This window comes from Anas platyrhynchos, chromosome 22 (genome assembly GCF_047663525.1).
Source record: "Anas platyrhynchos isolate ZD024472 breed Pekin duck chromosome 22, IASCAAS_PekinDuck_T2T, whole genome shotgun sequence".
NCBI lineage: Eukaryota > Metazoa > Chordata > Aves > Anseriformes > Anatidae > Anas > Anas platyrhynchos.
Window position 1 is genome coordinate 7,604,938 of NC_092608.1, and position 23,880 is coordinate 7,628,817.

Sequence of the window (23,880 nt, forward strand, 5' to 3'; positions counted from 1 at the left end):
CCTGGAATCTAGTTTCATTTTATTTTAGCAAACTGCATGTTCTTCACTTATCAACATCTCTACATTAGCAATTGTATAGCTCTCCAACTTTTCTTTAAAAAAGGGTAAACAAGAAGTGACAAAACTTAGGCTCTTCATCTCTTAAAAATGTTTGAAAGTTGGATTCAAGAAGACTTTTATATATTTTGGTTTTAAGGTAACAGATGTGGTGTGGAAACACTAATTCAAATCACCCGCCCAGCCGAGAACTACCCCTTTTCAAGCCCCCCGGTGTCAGACGATCAGTACATGTGGCAGCCTCCGGTTACTGAAGATGTCTACTCACCCTCAAAATGTGCTGGTCTGAAGGAGCCAAATGCACCACCTCCTTAGCCTGTCACTACAACGGCCGAGCAGAAAGAAGCACCTCCAGGACTCAGTGCAAGTGCTGTATATACACTGCTTCTTCACAGAAGCATGAAGGACCTCATCATGCAGGGGATCTAAGGACTCTAGTGCCGCTGTACCTTCTCAGTTAAGAATCTTATTTCCCCAATCACCATGTTCCTGCTGTCTAAAGAGACAAAGAACTTATTTGAAGAATTTTTAAAAGCCACCCCCTCCCTCCAAACCCAAGAGGAACACCATAAAAGGTACAGATTACATGTCCTAGAAGAGTTCTAAAATTATTGCAGAAACTAAAGATGACCTGTTCCAGGGGAGGGGTAGGCACGAGGCACAGCACTGAGATCTAGCAAATGCTTGGGATGGTTTGATTTAGTTTTCATCTTTTCCCCCATCATCCAAGGAAAACAACAACAAAAAAAAAAGTGTTTAAGCATCAGAACTAAAATACAAATGCACATTGACTTTATAAAACAAGATTGTGGGACCATGGGATTCCCTGACACTGGAAAAATTTACTTTTTTGCCCGGAGAGATTTCCTCATGGTAGGTTTGCCCTTGGCAGAGGGTTTCACTTCCTTCCTCCCACTGGCTGCTGGTTTCTTGGAAGAGCTGCCACCAGAGGGTTTCTTGATGGCTGGGGCTGCTGGTTTGGCTTTCTTAGCAGGGGTTTTCACCTTGGGTGGGGGCTTTGCTTTTCCGCTGCGGGCTGCAGGGGTTTTTCTTGGCTTAGGCTTGGACTCTCTCCGTTTCATCGGAGGGGCCCTACTCCGTGATTTTGGAGGAGGTCTCTTCTGCATCCTGTCAGAAAGAAAGGCAGCACAAGATCTCAGTGGAGGCGCAAATGCTACCCAGAGCAGAGCTGCTGTCGTCAATTTACATAAATGAAGCAGATCTTGGCATCCTTGTTCTTTACCACGGATGTTCCTTTATGCAGCAGTACATTTCATTAGCTAAATCCCAAAGAGCAAGAAATCCTGTGGTGGATCTTCCCATGCTAAGCACTTCTCAATCCCCACAGTGTTCTGCCAGCAAGGTTTCTAACTCCTTTATTAGGCAGATAAACATACAATGTCAATAAATGTAAGTCAATTGTCAGAACAATTCAGTGGCCTAAGCATCCTCTCTCCCTCTCTGAGAGAAATTTCATTACTTAATGAATAACACTTATCTTAAATCCACATTCTGAGTGAGACAGGTTTCATATCTGGCTACAGAACTGCAAATAACACTGTGGGGAGAAGTTTTGTTAATGAGACACCTAATAAATAACAGGAAGTCCCACATGAAAAAGTCACACTTGTAAAGCACAACAGGCGCATGGGAGACTAAAGGCAATACAGAGAATAAAGAGAAGTTCTCTTCCTCTCATCTAGAGATGATTCCTACTACGGAATGGAAGACACCAGTCTCTGGAACAAGGCATCGCTTCTGCAGGCTGCACACGTCCCAGAGAAGTCCTCATCCTGACAGCACCCCAAAAGTTCAACTGTAATTAGAAATTTCTTTCTCCAGTACCACTGGAGTGACAGCCTCGTGGATAAATATCCACAGCAAGAGACAAACCTGTGCACTCTACAGCTGTGACTGTCATTTTTAAAGAGCCCATTTATCTCTCATGCTGTCACATACCTTTTCTTTGGTGGTGGCTCTTCCTCCTCAGACTCTTCCTCTTCTGATTCTTCTTCCTCCTCAGATTCCTCCTCCTCTTCCTCATCAGATTCTTCAGAGTCCTCATCCTGCTGCTTCTCTGGGTAGAGCACACCTGGACTACAAGAGGATTCTTGTGAGAGCAGGACATTTCTCAGGATATGACTCCAGGGTCAGCAAAACTTAGGTAACCCCGATTCTCATTGGGGACCACTGCCCATCGCCCATCATCCTTTAAGGTTACAGCTTTGAGCCTAAGCCAAAAAAAAACAACACAGCAAGCACAGAAGTCTATTTGTTTGGGTTCATCTGAAACCAACATTTAGTCTCTGCAATGGCAGGAGTGCAACAGCTTTTAAGTCACCAGGAATGCCACCGCACTCCTGTACATAAGCTGCCCTTTCTCCAGTTCTCTTCCTCATTGCTCCTTCTGCACAAACACAGGAAGACAGACAACAAAGGGACAAAATCAGACTTCAACAACTCTGAATACAGGCCAGAGCCACTGAGAGCTTTACATGTATGTAATAAAAGAAGGTGGGAAGCAGAGACTTTAATGACTGTGTTGCCATTTGGCTCTTCATGGGACACTAAGGCTTTCCTGGGCTCCATGTGGCCCAGCACAATATATGCTCACAGCAGGAGAAGAAAGGCTGTTTTAGTCTCACAGTAGCTAATCTGGGTCATCTTCCCTCCTCCCACCCCTCCTCCACATCGGCATTACGAGAGGCAAACAACTGAGTCCTACTTGTTATGAGCATCCTTGTATTAAAGAACAACAATACACTATACCTGCCTCATGCGAATTTGTTTAAGCATGGGAACACTTAAATATCCACTACTCCATGAGAAAAAAAATCACAACAGAGCTCCTGAAAACATTTGGCCCAATATTTTTATTGTCCTTAAAAGCCTCCCTTGCTAATGAAGTCAGCTTTATGTCCACTCACAGTCAGACATCCAAGTAATGTCATTATCTAGAGCAATATTGGTGACAACGTTGTGGTTTCTCAGTTACGAAACCCTCCACAAGCTTCCCTGTAAACAGCCTGTGAACTTCAGCAACACTACCTGGCTGATCTACGCAACGCTTATCTTCAACATCATTTTACAGCCAAGCTCTTTACCTAGGATAATAAGGGAAGCAAAGCTGAAAGGTTCCACTGAAGCCCTTTCCAGAAATCTGCTCCAGCCAACCATTCTTCTCACATCTCTGCAGGGTTCTCTTCAGTAGATGCACTGTGAAAAATCAGAGAAAGGTTGTGTTATCATCTTTATCCACTTGTCTAACCTTACTGCTCTCTGTAGCGTCCTCTGAAGTTAGAGATGGAGAGTCAGAATGAAATCTCCTTTCCCGGAACACTTGTGGGGAAATGAAACAGCACCAGAGACCCGCGACTCATGTAGACATCACTGCATGCTTGTGCACTCGGCAAAGGCCATCTGCTTTGTGAAGGACCCAGCTAGGCCACTGCATTTAGAAGTTTTAATATGTCATATTCAAAGGGAAATCCTTTCACAGATAATTTTCTGAAAAATTCAAGCAATATATAAGATTCAAGTGTTGGCTCACGAACACTTATCAAGAATGGGTTTAAATTCACTGACTGAAGAAGTCATGAGCAAGGGATCCTTCTTTATAAGTGCATTCAAAAGCATCACATAACTAAAGCTTTCTTCAACGTATTCTTTTAGAATATTTAAAATCAGTCCTTACTCTGTTTTTGCCCTCATCTCCCTCGTATTCCAAGATTTATGCAGTATATCTGTCCCGTTTTCATTTTATTTAATGGGAAATTTGGTCTAGAAGTATGACAAATGATTTTTTTATTCCAATCTTCTGTTCCATTGTGCACCATATAAGAATTCTAATCAAAAGTGTGCAAATAAAGGGGATCTTTGTCTCAGGTAAAGGTCTGAAATTGTTTTAGTTCAAAACCATTTTTGGCTTAAACTAGGGGGGACAGTTTACAGATTTAGCTCCCTTGAAGCAAAAAAGCAAGGCCTGCCCTCAAAGCATGTCCTAAAGAGGTTCACTTGAGGAATGGAAAGAAAAATCCAAAGAAACATGCTGTCATTTGAATCTGTTCTGCATGATTAATGTAAAGGTATTCACTCTAACCCCTTATTCAGCACTTCTGAAATGGGCTTTTATCAAGAGCTGACATTTCACAGTAAGAGAATCATTTGGGACAACACTATACCTTCACCAGCCTACAGTCTACCTCTGCTGAAAAGTTTTAATTTGAGTGGCACTAGAAAAGCTTGCCTAGCTACTTGAACCAGCTGTACCCATTAAATTATTAGTGTTGCAACACTAGGTTCTTAAAAAGTTCTTGGACTACAAAGAACTCCACACCTTTGTAAAAAGGAGCAACACAAACAACATCAAGCTATTTCTACCTGGGGTACCACAGATCAACAGCAGCATGTAAAGGATTTGACTGGAGTTGTAAGGCCGAGGTATAAAATGGTGGAAGAGTATAGAATACTGGCTCTGTAGTGTGTACCTGCCTGCTTTTATATCTCACCACATATTCCTCTGGTTGCTCCTAAAACAGAGCAGAGAACAGCAAAATCCTTTTTATGCAGTGGAGGGAGAAAGAAAACACCCGATTACTAGTTGAAATTTCCTTATCTGACTAGCAAGGCTGACAAGCTCTCGAGGCTGACTAAACACAGGCCTCTAGGGACCAGGGCAGCTTCCAATAGTCCTGAAAACAAATAACATAAGGGCTTAGTAAGCCTGGGAACTCTCTTCCCTGCCCCAAGGTTAAGAAGATACACTTGGCATCAGCCTCTAATTGGCAGAAGGCCTCAGGCAACTTCTTTAGGCCCCACTGCTGGCAGGGAGCCTGTGATCCTCCTCGACACATTGGTAAGCTCTGTTTCAAAGACCTGTGCTGATTCTGTGCTTCATCTCTGTATGATGGCTGTGGGATCAGCAAGTTCCTCTCCAGCCCCTGCTCCTGTGGGATGGCCCCAGCACCATGACACCACAGCAAGAAACTGATCTACTTTCAGGTCTGATTCTGCTAGATACCGCTGCAAGCTCACACTGCTTCAAGTGACCTTCAGCCTAGGCTAAACTGCATCATGGCTTAGACCAAATAATGCAAATAAGCCATTAGCAGATCTACTTTAAAGTCTCTATTAGTATTGTTTCTGCTAGTGCAAAAGCCAAAATAGACATTGTCATTACTGGGACTGAGATATGCCACACCTTTTTTCCAAATACAACTGGATTAGTTTCTTTCCTTACTTGCTTGACCTTCTAAAATTGGAGCCAGAAGAGGACCTCAAACAACACAGTAAGAGGGATGCTTGCGGATTTTATTTGTTAAAGTTAGACTGTGCAACTTCTCTAAATTAAAAGCTGCTAGTGACTGTACTTCTGCCAAGCTGTAGCCTCTCAATATATATAGAAATCCAGCTGGTGATTTAAGAACAATAAAGTAATTGAATACTATTCCCCCTTTCTGGGGATATGCTACAGACAAGAGAAGCATGCATTATGTCTCAGGAACTAGCCTTTGTCAGGCTTGAAAGGAACTAATGGGAATTAAAAACTCTGAGCATCCCTGCAGCACAAAGAGTGGAGCAGCTGTCAGTTCCCTAGCAAGCTCAACCAAATAGTTTAAAGGTGCTGCACAGACACATCTGCAGCTGCAGAATTCTCTTTCAACTTGTGAAAAAGGAAAGTTATATAGTTTACCCTGGAAGTTGGAGTTGGTCCCTGGGTGGTTTTCCAGGATATACTTCTTCAGTGCTGTGGTGGAGCAGGTCTTCGGTTCGTTCATGGCCGCAATAGCAGACAGGATGGCATCTTCCATCAGAGTCCCACCCAGCAGGGGCTTCTCCCCTGACTTCTTCAGCTATTTTCCAAGGAGGAAGAGAAAAGCATCAAGACAAAATTCTCCCAAACCAGGTCAGGACAAGCTCCTCTGCACCAGGTGGGTCGGCGCTCCTGCATTAGCACAGATATGTTTTATATTAAAACACTGCACAGGGAACGCTGCCCTCCCAGCGTTAACGGTAGGACAAGGCCTATTCAGTCAACTGGCCTGCAGTGCTTTGCACTGGTAACACATTGTCCTACTCCCAAAATACACTGCAAGGGTATGGCAATCTAAGGGCCTGTCACTCAGGGAAGGAAATAAATCAGATCTTCCTCCATCCCACAGACCAAATGTAACCAAGAGACATCTACGGCATAGACACGAGGAAGAGGCATTGCAGACATCTGGGGTACCTACTGCACTCACAATTAGCGATGGGAAGGAAAGCTTACCCCACCATCTCCCCTACTGTGCTAATGAGTCAGAGCTGAAGCAGCGTGTGGAACATGCTAAGCAAGGAAGGCGGGGGGGTCTGTTGCAGAATGTAGACCCAGAGGAGAAAGAATCCTACTGCTTCATAGGTTCACAACTGCTGAATTTGACAGGCTGCTAAAGAAAGGTGTACCCAATAAAACTGGGGTGGGGAGGGCATGTAAACTTATATCCAAGGCTTCTGGTCAGTACAGTCAACAGAACAAGACGAACTCTGGCTCTGACCTGGAATGTCCCAGATGCTCCTTTCCCTGTGATCTGCTCTAGCTGGCCCTTCTCTACAGCTCTCTGCAGGGCATTCTTCAACAGCTGAGGTCTGAAATACAGGAGGATAAAGCTTTACTGACACACACTGACAGCTTAAAAAACAAACAGAGAAACAACACTCTATAGAGAGTGTGAGAGGAGCAGTACTTACACGTGGTATCTGCCTACATACAGACATTTTAAATGGAGATCTGTCAGCAAGTGCTGATTACATGAGAGGAACAATGTACGTTAGCGGAAATTGAACTGCAATGCTTTCTGGGTGTCACTGTGTATCCAGAAACAGTGAAACTTCATTTGGAAGGATTTACTCATTTTGAAATGCACATTTGGAGACTGGACTCAGTGGGCAATGAGTCAGTCAGCTCAGAGACAAACAAGGGACTGAGTACAACAAGCCCTGGTAATAGGTGATGCATAGGACTTTCCTAGATTTTCTTCCTCCCCAGTCTTTGACCCGCTCCACATGGACAAACTCACAGATCATATTAAGTGTGTGCCGTTTAAAGCATTCAGAAACAAGTGGAATAAGATTCCAAGGAGAGACCTTCATATTCATGCAGCTACAAGGATCCAGTTTTCTCTAAGGGCAGAGATGCGTACAACAATGCTGATGTTGGCATCACGAACAAAGATTGGGTGTGGAGGGATGCAGAGAAAAGGCACAGCTTTTCTCAAGCTTTCCTGCAGGCTCTATGATGGAGAGCACCACCTGTCTGCTGCCTGATGAAATACTGAATTGAATCACCGTAAAGTGAGGCAAAGCCAGAGGAAGGCAGCATTTCACAGCTTCTCTGGAGCCCTGCTTGCAAAAAGTATACACCTGCACCTACCTTACATCTACTTTGAGTTTGGGGTAATACTGAGACACATATTTCTTGATCAGGCTGTAAGAAGCTTCCTTCGGCTCACAAAGGCGGGTGAAAGCCAGTGGCAGGATGTCTTCCAGCTTGACCTGTTGCTCTGGAGTCGAAGCGGAAGTGCTTTTCTGAAATACACATACTTTTACGCATCAGTGGGGCCTAAAACTCTGGGTTTTTCTGATCCAGCAACAAACAGGTGAGAAGTGCTCCTGACTGTGGCCACAGATCTGAAAAATCAAGTTCTATAAGGCAGCTCTTTAAAATAACAATTTAGAAAGCTCAGCTGTTTAAAATCTAGCACATCTGGTTAGAATTTTCATGGGAATTTCTTAGTCAAAGTCTTATATTTATAAATATGCCAAGTATTTACCAAAAGCTGTTTCCTAGTTTCCTTTTTTTAGATGCTTTCCTTTTCCTCTTTTTAATAGAGGCTTTCCTCTGCTACCTTTCAACAAGAAAGTGAGGTGAAACGATTTATATGTTGACATAAAACAAAAAACAGAGACCAAAGCTGTTTACACAGGTTAAATCTTCCCAAAAACCAGCTAAACAGGAGTGCATTTTTGTTCAACTCATAGCATGAAGTCTTGCTTGAAGGCAACACTCCTTTCTCCTGAATTTTCCTCCATCACTTTGTTGCTATCAGTAGGGGATGATCATGTTCTTTGTAGAGGAGAGAAAATACAGTGGTGAAATCTGCTGATGTTTAGTGATTTTGATGCTGAACAGGAGCTTTGCAAATGGTCAAACAGGTGAAGATGCTGCTCATCCAGATAGCTGCTTGACTGCCAGCTGAATTCATCAGACACAAAAGCGAGCTATTTGTTTTGCTGCAACATGGAGAAAGTATCTAAGAACAATTACACCGATAGGCTGCAGACAAGAAAAGTGATCTGTTAGCAGTTATCAGGTGCCTTACTCAAACTTGTCATGGAGTCCATGAACTCTAAAAAGATGTCACATTCCAATTACTTTCCTTCATTGCCCTAGTACCATGTATGTCACTGTTACCTTCAGATTTAGGACTTGCAGTCTATCCAGTAGCCAAGAGGTAAGCACCCCTGTGTTATAACACTCTCTGGGTTCACCTGTGTATGCCATAAGGAGATCAGCAATTCCAGCTAAGCATTTTGTAACTGCAGTGTTAGAAATGCATTTCATACACCTTATGCAGTGGGGAGCAAAGAAGAGCAGTGCTGGAACCAAGACTAATTGTGAGGACTAGACTCAAATGCATCGCATTTTACTACCTGGGTGTACAATATACACCCAAGTTTAGCAGCTTTCTTCCAGAAGCCTTAAGGCATTTACTTCTTCCTCCCTCTGTTCTCACAGCTGATGGAAGATGTTCATTTGACAGTCATGAAGACTGAAGTCTCCCATTTATCCATGCAACAGATATAACAGAAACAGCAGTAGCATAAAGCTCTCTTACAATACCTGAGAGGCATCTCTCTCTACCAGGTAAAGACAGAAGAGGAGCTTCATGGTTATTCAGTTTTCTGCCTCTGAACCAAAGCCTAGGGGGTTAACGTAAACATTTTAAACTAAGATTTTGATTATTCTACTTGTTTTAATTTGTCATACTAACTTTCTGATTCTGATTTTAGTGGAACAGATGTTTTAATTACTGTATTGGGGGAGCAAAAGTACATCAAGGAGAAGAAAACTGTTTGGGTTAGACTACATTTTGTAAGATGCATGTGTTCAGTGTAACCCAAGAAAGATCTTTCAGAGTACTGTTTAAAGTGATCCATCTTACCTTTCTGTCTCTGGCTTTTGGAACAGTTTTTCCTGCATTAGACACAACCACAAAGCTCCCAGAAGCTCCCTTTCCTTTCACCTAGTTCAAAATAAAGTCAGCCTTTAACAAAGTAACTCAGGATAAAAACAATTTGAAAGAGATTAATCAACATCTTTACACAGATTTAGAATGCATTGCCATCCTGGTGATGGGCTGTTAGGGACAGAGGCCTGATTTGAATCCACTTCAGTAGATCAGAAACCAAAGGTAGATATTAGAAACACATTCTGCTGTCCTGACCAGGAGATCCTAACAGAACTGATATCACAGGCACATATTATAGTGTTATAGGAGACATAGTCCTGCAGAAGGGGTGTTGCTAGACTCAGGTTGAAGGTATATGAATCATAGAATGGCTCGGGTGGGAAGGGACATGCTGCTGCAATGGTGTATGACACAATTCAACACCATGAAATGGTCATCCATATTTCACAAAAGATAAGGTATTTGACTGACGGATCTGTCCGTGTCTAACAAAGCAGAGACAGAGGGAGAACACAGCCACCAGAGACCAGCTAACAGAGTTTCTTTAAGTGCTGTGTAATTCAGTAATACCACATCCACCACTGCTCCACAAAGCAACTCTTACCTGTCTAATGATCCCTCTCTCCAGCTCCCTTTTCAATGCTTGCTTTAGAAGATAGCCTCTCCTCTCAAGCTCCAGGGAAGGATATTTGTGGATGATGTATTTACGTATTGCAACAACCGAGGCACCACTCTTTTGAAAGCATGCCTGAAACGGTAGCAAGATGTTAGTAAAATGCTTCTGGACTGAACTACTTTGCTGTGGGACTGGAAGAACGCATGTGTCAACTAATCCCCTTTTCTGATGCACGTACAAGTAATGGCATATACACTACAAGCTCTTACAAAAACTTGTTACCTTTGGGCAAACCAGCACTGCCCGAACAGTAAGTCATCAGTAAGTCATTTTACTGATGTCAGATAGAGCAATCATTAACAGATTATCAGAACAAGCTGTTGATTTCTGAAAGAGACAGGATTGGCATTAGCAAGCTATTAAAAAAAGAAAAAAATGAAGTTCTTATTTTGAAGATTACCGTCTTTGAAGATTCATGACAGCCTGCCTGTATTACTGGAGTCCTCCAATTAGGAATCAGAATAGGACTACACCAAAACAATTATGTTTTAAAATTTAGGTATTTGACATGCTGTAGAAAACCCCAGCAGTGACTTGATAAAGCCCGCTTTGTTTAATCAAGTTACCAGATCTACATGGCTTCAGAAAGACTACCACAAAACCCACAGTTGCATGATAGAGGATGTAGTTTACTTACGCACTGTTGATCCTACTCTATCACCTAACCTTTTAAACAGCTGCCAGAAAGGTAAAGCTTAGAGTAACCTGAAGTTCATGGCATGACTTCTCTCTAACAGATTTGGATGCACAGCTGTATGTTTCAGTGGCTCAAAAGACCATCTTGCAGTTAAGGCTAATAGAGTCCAGGACTCCAGTGAAGGCAACCTGCATGAACCAAGCCTCAACAGGAGGGCGGCAGAGTTGCAGAGCAACAGCACTGGTCTCTTCTTATAACCTAAAGGAAGTATGCAGTAAACTAAGACCAACACCACTCCACAATGCTAGTTTACACTATTTCCATCTGTCCTGAATTAGGATAAGTTAACAAGAAAAAATGCATGTATCAAACAGGTGGGTTAATCAAGGTAAATCAAGTTAAATATGTCTAAAAGACAACAAATTAAATGATGCCAATAATTAACCAGGATGTGTCATCATAGCTGTTTCTAATAATTTAAACAGGGAGAAACATTCTGAACAAAAAATAAGCAAGACGGCCCCTCATCGTCATCATGGACTCACATTTCAGCTCCATGGGCTTCCAGACAGAAACGTGCATGCCTTACGTAAGTTTCCTGCTAAAAGGGCTATCACCTGTACCATTAGCAAGTTGAAAATATAGATTTTAGGCACAAAAATTACTCAGCTTTGTGACAGGTGAACAAAAGAAATATCTGATTCCTACTTACTTTGATGGCCTCAGTTAAAATAGCATCCATCTTGGGACGTGAAGTGGCAGCCATCTGAGTTTGCTTCTGTGCTCTAGCTAGCTGACTAGCAGAAAGAGTAGCCCATGCAGGAATGGTCTTTTTCACTTTCTTCTCCTTTTCCTTAGACTGATCCTTCTCACTTAGGAAAAACGCAAAACAACAGTAAGGCAAGAGACACTGTAAAACAAGCCAACATGCAGAACAACAACAAAAGACACCCAGAACACTTGTTACAGAAAATAATTTAAAAGAACTTTTTGATGTTTCTATTCAAAAAGATGCAACCCCCCCACCTCCCAACACACCCTATCTTGATACTTGTTCTCAAAACATGTTCTTGAACAGCTGCTACACATGATCAGTAGCTTCCTCTCCTGCAAAAAATGAGCAGCTTTTTCAGAGTTCTATTTTCCCTATGTCTCCCATAATCTTTTCTACCTATAGAACCTGTCTTTCTCCTACTCAAATTCCTAAATTCAGCACTAAGCAAGCCTTACTCCTTTTTGGTTTCTTCCGAGGACTTTGTTTCCCCCTTCCCTTCATTCTCAGGTTCCTTTGGCTGTTCTGCTTCACTGGATGCAGCAGGCAAGGTTTCGTTCTCTTGTTCTTCTCCAGCAGAAGCAGACTCCTCAGAGGTGGCTTCTGCATCTAAAAGACGTAAAAACACATCAGGTTACTGTCTAAAACTAGCCTGTATTCTTCAGGAAGCCAGAGGACAAAAAAAAAAAAAAAAAAAGAACACACCCCAGAAATGATTTCCCACCACTTTCTTTTCTCTAATTTAATAGATGATTTGAATGTAACTTAGAAAGTGAACAAAAGTACTGAAAGAAATTCAACAAGGTGCAATCAGCCATCAAATGCCAGAATAATTTCAAACAGCATCACCTAGCATTTTCACAATGAACTAATTCCCCCAGTCTTCTCTTAACTCCAGGAAGTTACTGTTGCAATCATCCCTCATCATAGATGCCTACAGGTGGGGAAGGGAAGAAGAGGAGGAATTCAGTATCACGAAGCGTAAAGATTTTCCCCTGGGTCAAGGTTTACATGTTTTATCCCAGAAAGATGCAAAACCGCACAATTTGACAAGAGATTGTGGTAGATAAATATAGGGAGCTTTGTCTATGACAAACATGTCTTTTAAACATTGCTGTTTCTGCACTACACACTGTGGCACCTGAACGATTTTAACTATTCGATCACATCTTTCCAGACTTGGAAAAACTTCAGGTTGCACATGCATTGGCAGTAACATTTGTCTATCAGCAGGATCAAATCCAGCCAGAAATCAACTTACTGAGTAAATCAATCAAGTATATTTAGCTGAGAGCAGGCCTTAAAGACTGGACTGCCTACTAGGTAACGTGCTTATACACTGCTACTATCCACTTTTTGAGTAAAGAGCAGTCTACAATGACTGCTCTATGCACTAGGCATGTTGTCTATCAATGAGAAGGAGCTTAAGCACTCCTGCTTCATTCCTGTGCATAGTTTCCCCATGGAGGCATCATATATGTAAAATAAAAACTGTACCAATAGTTAGTTTCCTATGTAATGTACTTATTTGTCCCACCAAAGAGGAGAAACTCAGTGAAACGTACTGAAAGTGATACTCAAACAACACATTCTGAGACACACAGGTGAAGCTGCTAAGACCAGACACATTAATGGCAGGCCATAGTACACAGCATGGTAAAATCTTTCTTTTCCTGAACAAAGAAAACAAATACTTTGGTTTTCCATCCATTTCCACCTTTTGATCCCAAACCATTTTCCTGCCACTACTGAAAGTTCATGATTTCTACCTTTAATCATAAGAATGTACAAGCTTGAAAGAGACAATGCTTAGTTATATTTTCATATTTGGAGTGACAGGGCTTTGACACAGAGTATGAAGGACAAAACAAATGGTTTCCCACTTGAAAAGACTACAACATGTAATTTCACACAAACCAGGAAAAGCCTGTGAAAAGAAGCTAAGCATTGGTAATATTTTAACCATGGCAGCAGGGATTTTCAGGAATTTCAGCATAAAAACCTACATTTGGATACATCAACACTATGTTTGGATATAACAGTCCACAACAGCATTACTACTGTACCTGCTTTGACCTCTTCACCACCTTCAGCAGGTTTGCTTTTGGGAGGAGTTTCTCGGGAAGAAGAATTTACCGAGCGACGGATCGGCATCGTTTCGTCTTCAACTTTCTATAAAAAGCATTTGTAAATCAGTACAGATACTGGAAAGCATCAGAAAGTTTTTGAAATGGGATTAAGGTAAATCAAAGCAGCATATGTAGAAATATTCTAGTTACATTCATGTTTTTCAGAATTTTAAAAGACAGTAAATATTCGATCTTTGAAGCATACCAGGAGAGGATAGTTTCACATTTTACACTTATAAAAGAAATAATTTCTTTCCAATTCCAAATTAAATGAGATGAACATTTGAGGATTCTGACCACTACAGCATCGCAGGGAAAGCAGGGAGGGGGAAGGAGAGTGCCTGTAGGGTTTATTAGACTCCCAATCGAGTTTCCTATGATCGAGGGGGAAAGAGTACCAAGAAACCTTCAGCAGGACTGGAAGTCAATCACTGATCCAAGGGCAAGCTTGGAGAATGGGCCAGCCCCTACCTCACTTAACTTGTCCGTGTGGATCAGCTGAGCTCCCGTTAAGAGTGGAAGCGCCTTATGATGCACGGGTTCAGCTTCAGACAGATCAGTCGCCATTTAAAATAATTTCTAGCCCCAAGTGCACGTAACACTGTGGAGCCCCAGGTTTTAACCCCAAGGACTTTTTCCTAATGGTTTTCACAGTGCAGTGAGGAGTCAACCTAAAGTACAGAAAAGATGTGGTGTGAAAATTAACAAAACAGAAACATCTACGTCCATGTATCTAACAAACTAAAAAGAAAAGAAGAATAAATGACTTACAGCTTATGGCTAACGTAACTGACAATCAACACCTGCATTCAACAAAGATGCTAAAACATGTATGCAAACTGGAGTACTATGGATGTAGCAGAAATGGCAAAGGTGTAAGCCAGACCTGCAGCCTGCTCCATTAAAACAGATCTGAAAGAATAAAGATGCTATTTAAATTAACAGGAAGCATTAGCAAAAAGCAGACATCGCACTGTGCATAAGGCAAAGTGTTGAGGTAACTAGTAGTAAGCTGTTCATTTCGGGGGAAAACCAGGAACTGACACTGATCCAGCTTCTATTTGCCTAAGGAATTAAACCATTTAACCTGTTAGGGAGAAAACACACGCTGGAGACCTGGACCATGCCCCTCCCAAATTAAACCCCATGCAATTTAAGGAAATAAACAAATCCTTGAAAAAGAAAATACCCATCAGAACAGCAGCCACCAGACCTTCCACAAAAATATAAAGCTTTACAAAACTCTCCTCCAAACGCATGCACAGTCACGGGTAGGTTGGGCTCACCAAGTCTCACCCCTCGCTACCATTTCACTTCAGCCTTCCTTACCTGCTGCCCGTCCACCTGCATTGGCCTCTCCTAAGGAGGTGCTCCAGCATTTCTGCCACAAACGGAGGCTTTACTTTCTCACTCGTTTCCTCTTCTCAGCATCCCCCTAACAACCTCAGAAGCAAAACCTCACTTCTCACAGAGCAGCGCTGCACCTGCTTCCCCACCCCATCAGCTCCAGCTCCCCTCTCCCCTTCCTTGCAGAGAAAGGGCCCAATGCTCCCGATTATTTCTCCTGATGTTTTCTTTTGCTCAGATAAGGCAGACACAAACCACGTTTTCACTTTTAACAGGTTGCTTCCCCAGCCTGAGAGACCTCCTCTTGAACGGAAAGCTAACAGCACCGCTTCTGACCTTGTTTTCAAGGTGTTTTTCACCACCACCTCAGCACTTCGTACAGCACTCTCCATTGCAGGGGTGAATGCTCCCTGCTACACCAATACCCCCTGAATTACTCCATATCCTTGCCCCACACCTTGACAGCAAGGACTCCCCAATGACCTCAGGGATTCTCTCCACTCAGCCGCAAGCCTCCTTCCCAAATAACAAATGGATAAATTAATGAGCCCACAGCCGCTGCGAGCAGGTACAGCGCCACGGTACCACATGCAGCGAGGGCAGGCCACACCGGCAGCACTTCCATGGGAGGACTCATTCCTCTCTGACACCAAAGGGTCTTTTTGAAAGCTGACAATAACCTCGTGCTGCCTTGGCACCAGTGAAAGCCAATGAGTGTAACAGTGCTGGGTGCTTCCTTTGGAGACAAAACAGAAACATCAAACCATGTTCTGAAGGGAAAATAAATTCCAGAGAGAAAATAAGTGGGATGAATGAAACTTGCTGATAAACCTTCAGGATGGGGGAAAAGAAGTAACAGCTGATTTGAACATACATGTGGCCCAGCACTTTTTTTTTTTTGCCTATTTTATGCAGTCTTCCTTTCTCATGGGCATGAAGCGAGAGGAAAAATGAAAAATTCCACCAGGTTTCAGGTCAGTGTCAATTGCTTTTTTTCTAGCAAGCAAAACCTGATGCTCTTAAAAAAAAAAAAAAAAAAAAAAAAGCTAGCATTTTGAAGTGAGTCCTAAAATAACAGATCTATACTCAGAGAAATCAGCTGGGAGCTACAGGAAACACTCCCTGGGATTACCATCGCACGCACACAAGCACGCACTGTGGCCAACCTGGTCATGGGTTTTATTTCTTTTCATTTTCAATTGGTGGCCTGCACGCCACACACATGAAAATAAAGAAGCCCCAACTTTGTCCTCCAATTCGCCAAGTCCTCAAAAAAAAATCCTTTGCTTTGACCACAGCACAAACCACCTGAGCCCCCCTGCTCTCAGGAGCAGCCGTTAACACAGCGCACTGTAGAGCTGCAGCACCCGCAGCACACCCGGCTGTGCCACTGCCCAGCAGAAATGCCCCCAACAGGGGCTTGTTGATTCCCTCTGCGTTCCCATGTGTGGGTCACGTCCTGCTCAAAGGGCTGCGGGAATCAAAGGGGCAGGGGGTAACCTCCCATTGCACCGAGGCTCTCAAAGGGGAAAGCCTGGAGCACCCACAGTCTTGTGAGACAATCACAGCTCAGGAACTGCTCTTGCTAAGCCAAATTCTTCCCACAGAGGGGTCAGAATGAAAAGTGATTTCTGAAGTAGGAAAAAAAAAAAAAGTTTCTGAACTGCATGTGAAATACCACAACATAACACAAAAAGGAATGAATTTGGTTTCTCAAAATGATAAAGCAAAAGGCAATAAAGTTTTGCAATAGCAACGCACAAAAAAGCCAGTTCCTCTCCTTCCCCTCTCTAAAGGAAACGGAGGATGTGTTTAACAGAAAAATGAAGCCACCCAAACCGACTGGTACCTGGATACCCTAGCTTCGTGCATGGGTGCTACAGCATCCTTAGATGTGTCCCATGGCCATGACTGCAAGAATTGCTCTTAAGGAGTTGGAAAGTGATAACCGTGTTTTTAATAACCGTGTTTTGTATGTACAGATGTCAACCACACAAACACCGTGCTCAGGAAGAGGCCATGAGTTGAGGATGCACATTCTGAAGGTGGTTGTTGGATAACTCACGTCAACTTAAACCTGGTTAGCTGTCAGGAGAAAATCATCAGCAATGAAAGGAACACCAGGATACTAACCATTACCAAAACTGTTTGAACATACACAGTAACTCTTCATGTTGCCACGCACGCTGGCCTTCCCACAGGCTATTTGAAGTGCCCCACAGATCAGATCGCAGGTTCCCATGCTATCATGAAGCAGCCATTTCAAAGCTGGTAACCCAGCTGGGAGCTAATAAGCAACAAAAAACCCTTTCTGGATTAGCAGAAATGCTCAACAGCATTCAGTCCCCCAGCTCAGTGAGAGGCCACTGGTGGAAAACCCAATCAAAGGTGCAGTAGCTTTCCATGAACTACTATGAAAAAACATACCTGCACTGATTTCCTCCTAATCTATCAGCAAACTGTTCAGAGGAGGAAAAAAAACACCAACAAAACAGAACACAACCACAAAACCAGAGGCTTCAGCTGAGACACATCTGTTCTGGATATTATTTCCAATGAGTGGAGTCCCCTCATCAAAGCAACGGGCACAGGAATTAAAAAAAAAAAAAAAAAAAAAAAAAAAAAAGCTTATTTGAGGCCAGTTGACTCCTTGGATTTTTGTAAGACAAGGCCATAAGACTTTCCAGCTTATCTCAGACTCCAATCTCAAATATTTTGGGACAAAATCAGGCCTTGAGCATGACAAGCCAACTGTCGCACAGGAGGAAGCGCCAGGTCACGAGACTCCTGGCAGGGTACCCAGGCTGAGTGGTCTGAAAACAAATATGCAGTGGAGAAGTGAGAAAGTGTGTCCAGCGCCGCGCCGTACGGGTGTCCCCTTACTGTCACACAACACGCAACGGCCATGGAGGTGCTCTGAGACATGACTTGGTTTACCCTGCACAACACGGGTCCTGGAATTAGGTCAAAAAGAGCCAGAAAAAGTTCATATGTCCTTGCAGCCAGGCTGACAAGGGGTACAAAACCACCAACCTTACAAGCAGCACAAGCAAGGATGACTGTTTGTGATCAGAAAGGCTTCAAAAGCAACATGATCAATGACCTGTGTTTGAAATCCAGTTATCACGCGGTCATCTACTACTTTCTAATGCTGTTTTGAACAGCGGAGCATTTAAATGTCTCAGAAACCGCAGGAAAAACAGCACAGGGGGGACGTGTTAGCATTTCTGCAAAGCAAAAATGGAAATCCAGATCAAACATGCCAAAACGTTACCTCCTAAACTGCAAGCTGACCAGCTTGGACCTCTGAAATTCTCAAAGCTCCTTCCAAAAATTCAGCTCACATAGAGGACATCACGCCCCTCAATATCTACACTGCCACTGAATATATCATCCTGCAACATCTTTGACACTAATTTGTTTTACAAAACGGATCTATTAAAAGTTCTCAGCTGATCGCCTCTCTCAGCCTGCTTCACAAAGATGTTCCAGCATTTACTGATCTCCCTTTTGTTTTGCAGTTGACTGAGCAGCCTGTTGTCTTGATTAAATCAGACCAGTAGTATTAAGTCATTTAAAACAGCCCAAAAATGTGCAGAGAAATAAAATACCTTCCTGAGCCCAGAACACGAGTCAGTCCCCACTTCTAATCCTGATTTGGCAACCTGCTCGGAAATCCCCCCGTCTCCCACCGCCACGCACTCCCATCGCACCAGCCTTGCCCCAGCTGTCCTGACCCGGCAGCAGCCGCTGCTCCTTACAGCCACGCCGATTCCCTGGGAGGTGTCCCACTTACACAGACCTTGCAAGCCAGCTACGAGGACCGCATTTACAAGTCTCTTGTGGTTCAGCCTCCCTGAGATCTGTTACAGGCTATCTGAGCCCCATGCTGCTAGAAGCATGATGAACCATCTTGTTTCAATTAAAGAAGCACAGTGGTCCAATACAAAGATCCAATAGCTCACCACTTGGCAGGCAAGAAATTCTTTGGCTTGACTAGTATTACAGCTTCTATTTCCGTCGACTCCTTGCCTACACTCTGGTAAGGAAAGAAGCAACAAATCTCAAGCACGTTAGGCTTTGGGGGAACACAGAGAAAATCTTTTGCACTTCTAGCACTCAAATACACGCATTCCTACACAGAGACCTGAATGCCAGAGGATTTTTCTATGTCTAAATATGCATTCTCATTTCAGGGTAGCACTGAATTTGGACCTCTGACTCCAACCACCGCTAACAGAACCTGACTCACACCCTGCCTCTTCTGCTGAGTTTACACAGCAAAGCAAAGATTAAATACTGCCCTTCTGCACACACAGATGCTGCTTTCCCTGCAAAAAAGAGGCAGCGAGATTGATGCTGGGCTGACCCACCTGGGACTGAGCTCAGCGCCTTGTCTCTGCGAGGATACAAAACCAGCGACTCCAAGTCAGCTCAATCTCAACAAAATCCAAGGAAAGACCCATGCCTCACCCCTGCTATTCCTCGCCACCAAGAATGCCTGCTCACTATAAAAACAACTTTCAGATTCTTTCTCCATCAGTCTCTGACCCATACAGAAGACATGAACAGCAGATCACTTCCATGGCCAGGATTATCTTCTCTTCCCATACCCAGGAGTAATTGTTCATGTCAAAACACACATCCAGAGCCAGGTACTGTGCAGCTTTTATTATGTCACCACCATGCCTAGAAACTTTCAAAAACTTCAGCTAAGGGATTAATACAAAGCACAATTTCTGCTTGCATAGCTGTGTAAAAATAATCCCTCTCTGCGCTGATGCTCAGGATTGTGACAGCAACAACCTATGCGGGACAAAAGTTCCTGAACCATTCCGGATAGGACAGTCCATGATCTGGATTCTCCATGAACTGCTGTTGGGAGGCAGCTAAAGCACGAAGTGGCCTGCACCAGGGACACAAGGTTCAGCTTTCCATTTATAATAGGTCGAGGTCACAAACTTAAACTTACTCCAGCACAAAATCCACTGCTGAAAGTTTTACAGTCTTCGACGAAATACCTTAATTCCAGGATCCAGCACTGTGACCAGTGACAAACCACTGATACTTGAACAAACACTTAGGCTGCTAGTGTTACATACCAGGGCAAGACCCTTCCATGGGCAACACCCCCTGCACTGTAAATGTGACACCACCACATAAGCTCTCTTTCGAAACTATTACTTATTAAGCCATCACTTACTGGTCCATAGTACAAACACCATACATAACAAAAGCTGTGAATTGCTGGCACTCCACACAAAACCACTCGCACCTGCTGTTGGAGTTCATTAATGTAAAACTTTATTTCTCCTCTCTCAAGAAAGTTAAAACCCTCACAACAACCTCGGCCACTTGTAACAAAACGCTCACAGAAGGGACACATCAGTTTCCGCTGAAAGGAAAAACACCTGAGAAAGAGAGACTCTGGAGACAAAAATAATTCAAGCAGCTGCTACCCGAGAGAAGCACACGAAACACTGAAAAGTTAGTTTATTTGCAGGCACACTCGGTTAAAGGGGAGACAGGGCGCAGAAGCCAGTAGGTTTTCTCACAGCACATACACTAAGCTCACCCCCAGTACAAATGATGGGTATTTTCTCCCCCTGCCCACCCCTGACTTCCAAGCCCCCCCACTACCCCCCAGCCTCTTTAAATCCCTCCCGAGGCAGGCGAGTGCTCTCCTGCCCGGCTGGGCCCTCACACAGCCCGCACTCACCTGCACCCCTCTGCCCCCCACCCCCCACAGCCCCCACACAGTTTAACAGCACAGCCACTTCAGACCTCCGCAGTACAATCGCTGCTTGCCAAAGGCTGTTGGCCAAATATTTTTTTTTTAAAAAACGCTAAAAGTACTATTTATGGTAAAAATAAACAAAACAAAAACAAAAACCAAACCGCACGCCTGCAGCAGCAGCGAGCCGTCCCTCAGCAGGCCCCATAACCCGCTAAGGGCCCTGCCGAGGCTCTGCCCCCGCAGCCCCCCCAGGTGAGGTGCCGAGGATCACCCACAAGCGGCGCCCCCAGCCCCGGCCGGCCTCACGCTGGGCCCGGCCCCCGAGCAGCGCGGAGGGCCCGGGGCTGGGCCCCCCCCGGCCGAGCGGCGCCCCCCGGGGGGCTCCCAAACCCCCGCCCGGGGCCGGGGCGCGGCGCTGCGGGCGGGCGGCGCCCTGAGGGAGCCCCCCCCAGGGCCGGGCCCGTGTGTGTGGGGGGGGGGCGAGGGCCCGTGCCCGGCCCCAGCGGCCCTCCCCCGCCGCGGGACCTATCGCGACAGCTCCCGACAGGCGCCCCGCGAGGCCGGGGGGGGCCGCCCCGGGCCCGGCCGCCGCCCTCCGCACTCACCAGCAGGCCCGGCGGACACAAAGCGGCCTCTAATGGCGGCGGGGAGCCGGGACGGGCGGGGGGGGGAGGAGGGGGGGGGGGGGGGCCGGGGCAAGGGGGCGGGGCCTTCGCCCGCGGGGGGGCGGGCCCCGGCGGCGCCGCCGGCCAATGGGAGGCCGCGGGCATTTTTCGAACGCGGGGCGGGCCCCTCCCGCCTCTGCGCGTGCGCGAGGCCCCGAGGCCCCGCCCCCTCCTCCCTGAGGCCACGCCCACGCCGCGGACAAAACAAGGGGCGGGGCCCGCGCCAGGCCGCGCCCCGCCCCCTTCGCCTCAGCCCTGAGGCGGTTCCCGCCACAGCCCCCTGAGGGCGCTGAGGGGCGGCCCCGGCCCCAACCCCAACCCCAACCCCAACCCCAACCCCAACCCCAACCCCAACCCCGGGTCCCCCCTGTGCCCGCCCGGGCCTCGCCCCCGCCGCTTTTGTTTCTTCCTTGTGTTTCTTGCCTATTTCCTAGCCCACCCCCCCAAGTTTGAGGCGTAATTCCTCAATTTGCTGCCTATTCCCGTTCTCTGGGCTGCCCGCAGGCTGTGCCCAGCTCTCCACACACAGATCCCTCAGATCAGACAAACGCCTTCAGCCCCGCGGTGCCACAGCCCGTGTTGTGTTGTGTTCTGTTCCCAAACGCCACAAAGCTTTTCAGCTGTAGGCTCTTGCCCAGGCAGCTTCTCAGCTGCTTTCTGCAGGTTACCCCATGTGCTGCAGCCTCCTCCTGGCTGGGGGCGCTTCCATGGCGTGGGGAAGGCACTGAGGCGGTTATTGGGGCACCGTGGCACCCTTCAGCCCTCCTACAGATCTCCTACAGATAGGAAACCTCATTCAGGAGGCACTTCTGCTGTTCTCAGAATGGCAGAGGTGTCTTGTTTTCGCACTGCAGTGAATAGTGCTGTGGCTATTTCTGCTCTAAGCATTTTCCAATTATTATTATTATTATTTTTCTCCCTAAATTGGCTGCTGTAACAGCGTACTACTGCGAGCATCTCCTTCCAAAGCCAAGCTGCAGTGACCAAGGCCTGGCTCTGCCGAGCATCTCCTCTACCCCCGACTCTCTCGGTGATGCTTTGCTTTCTCCTTTGTTTCCTGCACTGAGCAGCCCTGGAAGCGCCTTAGCCAGATGGCTCCACTTTGCTAAACATTCCTTCGTTCCTTGTGAGTGCGAAATAAGGACTGTGCAGCTGCAGAAAAATGTGTTCTTTGGCCTTTCCCCCCTAGCGGTGCCTCTCTGGCGGGAGGGAGGGGATTGGAAGGTGGAGGAGAGGAGAGCAGGAGGGAGCATGCTCCTTTACTGCAGGCTTTTAAGACACGATGAAGGAAAAGATGAAATCACCCCAGCTGCCTTCCCCTTGCTCACTGCAGGCCTTTGTGCAATGCCCCAGCACCTGTGTTTGCTGGGCCACAAAACTACACTGAGATGCAAGCAGAGGAGGAGAAAGGATTGTGTTGTCTTTCCCTGTTTTTCTTTTTCTTTTCTTTTCTTTTTTTTTTTTTTTAAAATCTCTAAACCCAGCCCGGAGGGGAGCTGTGGCCCCTGTGCATTCCTTCCAGCCACATGCCTGCCTGCCCCTGGTGGGCTGGGAGGCCTCCTGCCCAAATTCCGTGCCTGGGCAAGGCAGTTGCGTGCTGCAGAGGGAGCACGTCTCTGCTGAATCTCCCCCCTCCACCCCGTGTTTTGGGTGGGTTTGTGGTGTCTGTGCCCCCTCCCTGTTCACCCAGGGCGTGCCACTTGTAGAAGTGGAGCTGTAGGAACTGATGGTGACCTTGCATGCCTCAGTGAGGATGCACAGTAGGAAGGGAACAGCGCAGGGCAGGGAAATTGCCATCAAACTGTGATTGTGTACAGCACTATCACCATTACAAAATACTTCTAATAACTACTCAGCACCTTCAATACCTTTCCTGTCCTCTAAGGTGCTATGCAACGCTACGAACTCCAACTGGTTCATGGATTTTTTTTCCAAAAATTGTTCAATTTTATTACAGCTTCCAGCAGTCCTAAAGCTTCTACAAATTTGCCTAGAGCTTTGGGTTTTGACTGTACGGTTCAGCTCACAGTTTAAACAAGATCATTTAGACATTGCTACTGTTTAGATGAGTATCCATAAAATTTGCATGTCAAGTGATTTACTGTTTCCAGCCCATATCCTTTAGATGCTTTCCAGAGCAATGCCACATGTTCCACTAGAAACCTGTTGTACTTTGCTATCAGTGCATCTGGTCACAGAATCACCATTCCAGGGGCTGAAAGCCACTCTCGTTTACTTTCTTACCCCACGCTATCTAATATTTCCTCCCCCTTTTGTCACAATTTTTACTTAAAGTGAATTCTTATAATTTAATAATCACTGACCTGTATTGTTTAACAGCTGCCTGCCACATACCCTACAAAACATAAGATTATTATTACCTTCATCACGCTGTGCACTGCATACACTGAAATCAGCTTCCACTGCTATATTTGTGATCCTGCTGGCTAAGCGAGCACTGTGTCTTTGTCACCAAATTCTCTTTTAATATTGGCCTGCAGCTTCAAACTTCAATGATGATTATAATTTAGGCCTTGCCTCTTGTGTCCTTATCCCACTTTAGCAAATTTATTTTTCCATTTTTATCTTGACTTTTGCATTTGTTTTGTAAAAACTTTTTTTTTCAAATTTCA

General features: G+C 45.2%; 1 protein-coding gene across 4 annotated transcripts; it reads right to left on the reverse strand.

Annotated features, from left to right (window-relative positions):
• Positions 1-2: 2 nt before the first annotated feature.
• HP1BP3 (heterochromatin protein 1 binding protein 3) lies at positions 3-21,263 on the reverse strand. Of its 4 annotated transcripts, none has more exons than XM_027443137.3 (13): positions 21,188-21,263; positions 13,970-14,169; positions 13,436-13,541; positions 11,828-11,978; positions 11,310-11,469; positions 9,889-10,032; positions 9,258-9,338; positions 7,466-7,620; positions 6,591-6,681; positions 5,750-5,909; positions 3,162-3,273; positions 2,017-2,154; positions 3-1,185 (listed from the first exon to the last, which is right to left on the reverse strand). In XM_027443137.3, the coding sequence occupies exons 2-13, from the start codon at positions 14,063-14,065 to the stop codon at positions 900-902; spliced, it is 1,680 nt and encodes a 559-aa protein (XP_027298938.1). In that variant the 5' UTR covers positions 14,066-14,169; positions 21,188-21,263; the 3' UTR covers positions 3-899. The 4 variants fall into 4 exon arrangements, with proteins under 4 accessions (XP_027298938.1, XP_071882894.1, XP_038022528.1 ...); XM_072026793.1 differs by lacking the exon at positions 21,188-21,263 and adding an exon at positions 14,828-20,416; XM_038166600.1 differs by lacking the exon at positions 13,970-14,169 and having other exon boundaries at positions 21,188-21,254.
• Between the last annotated feature and the right edge of the window lie 2,617 nt (positions 21,264-23,880).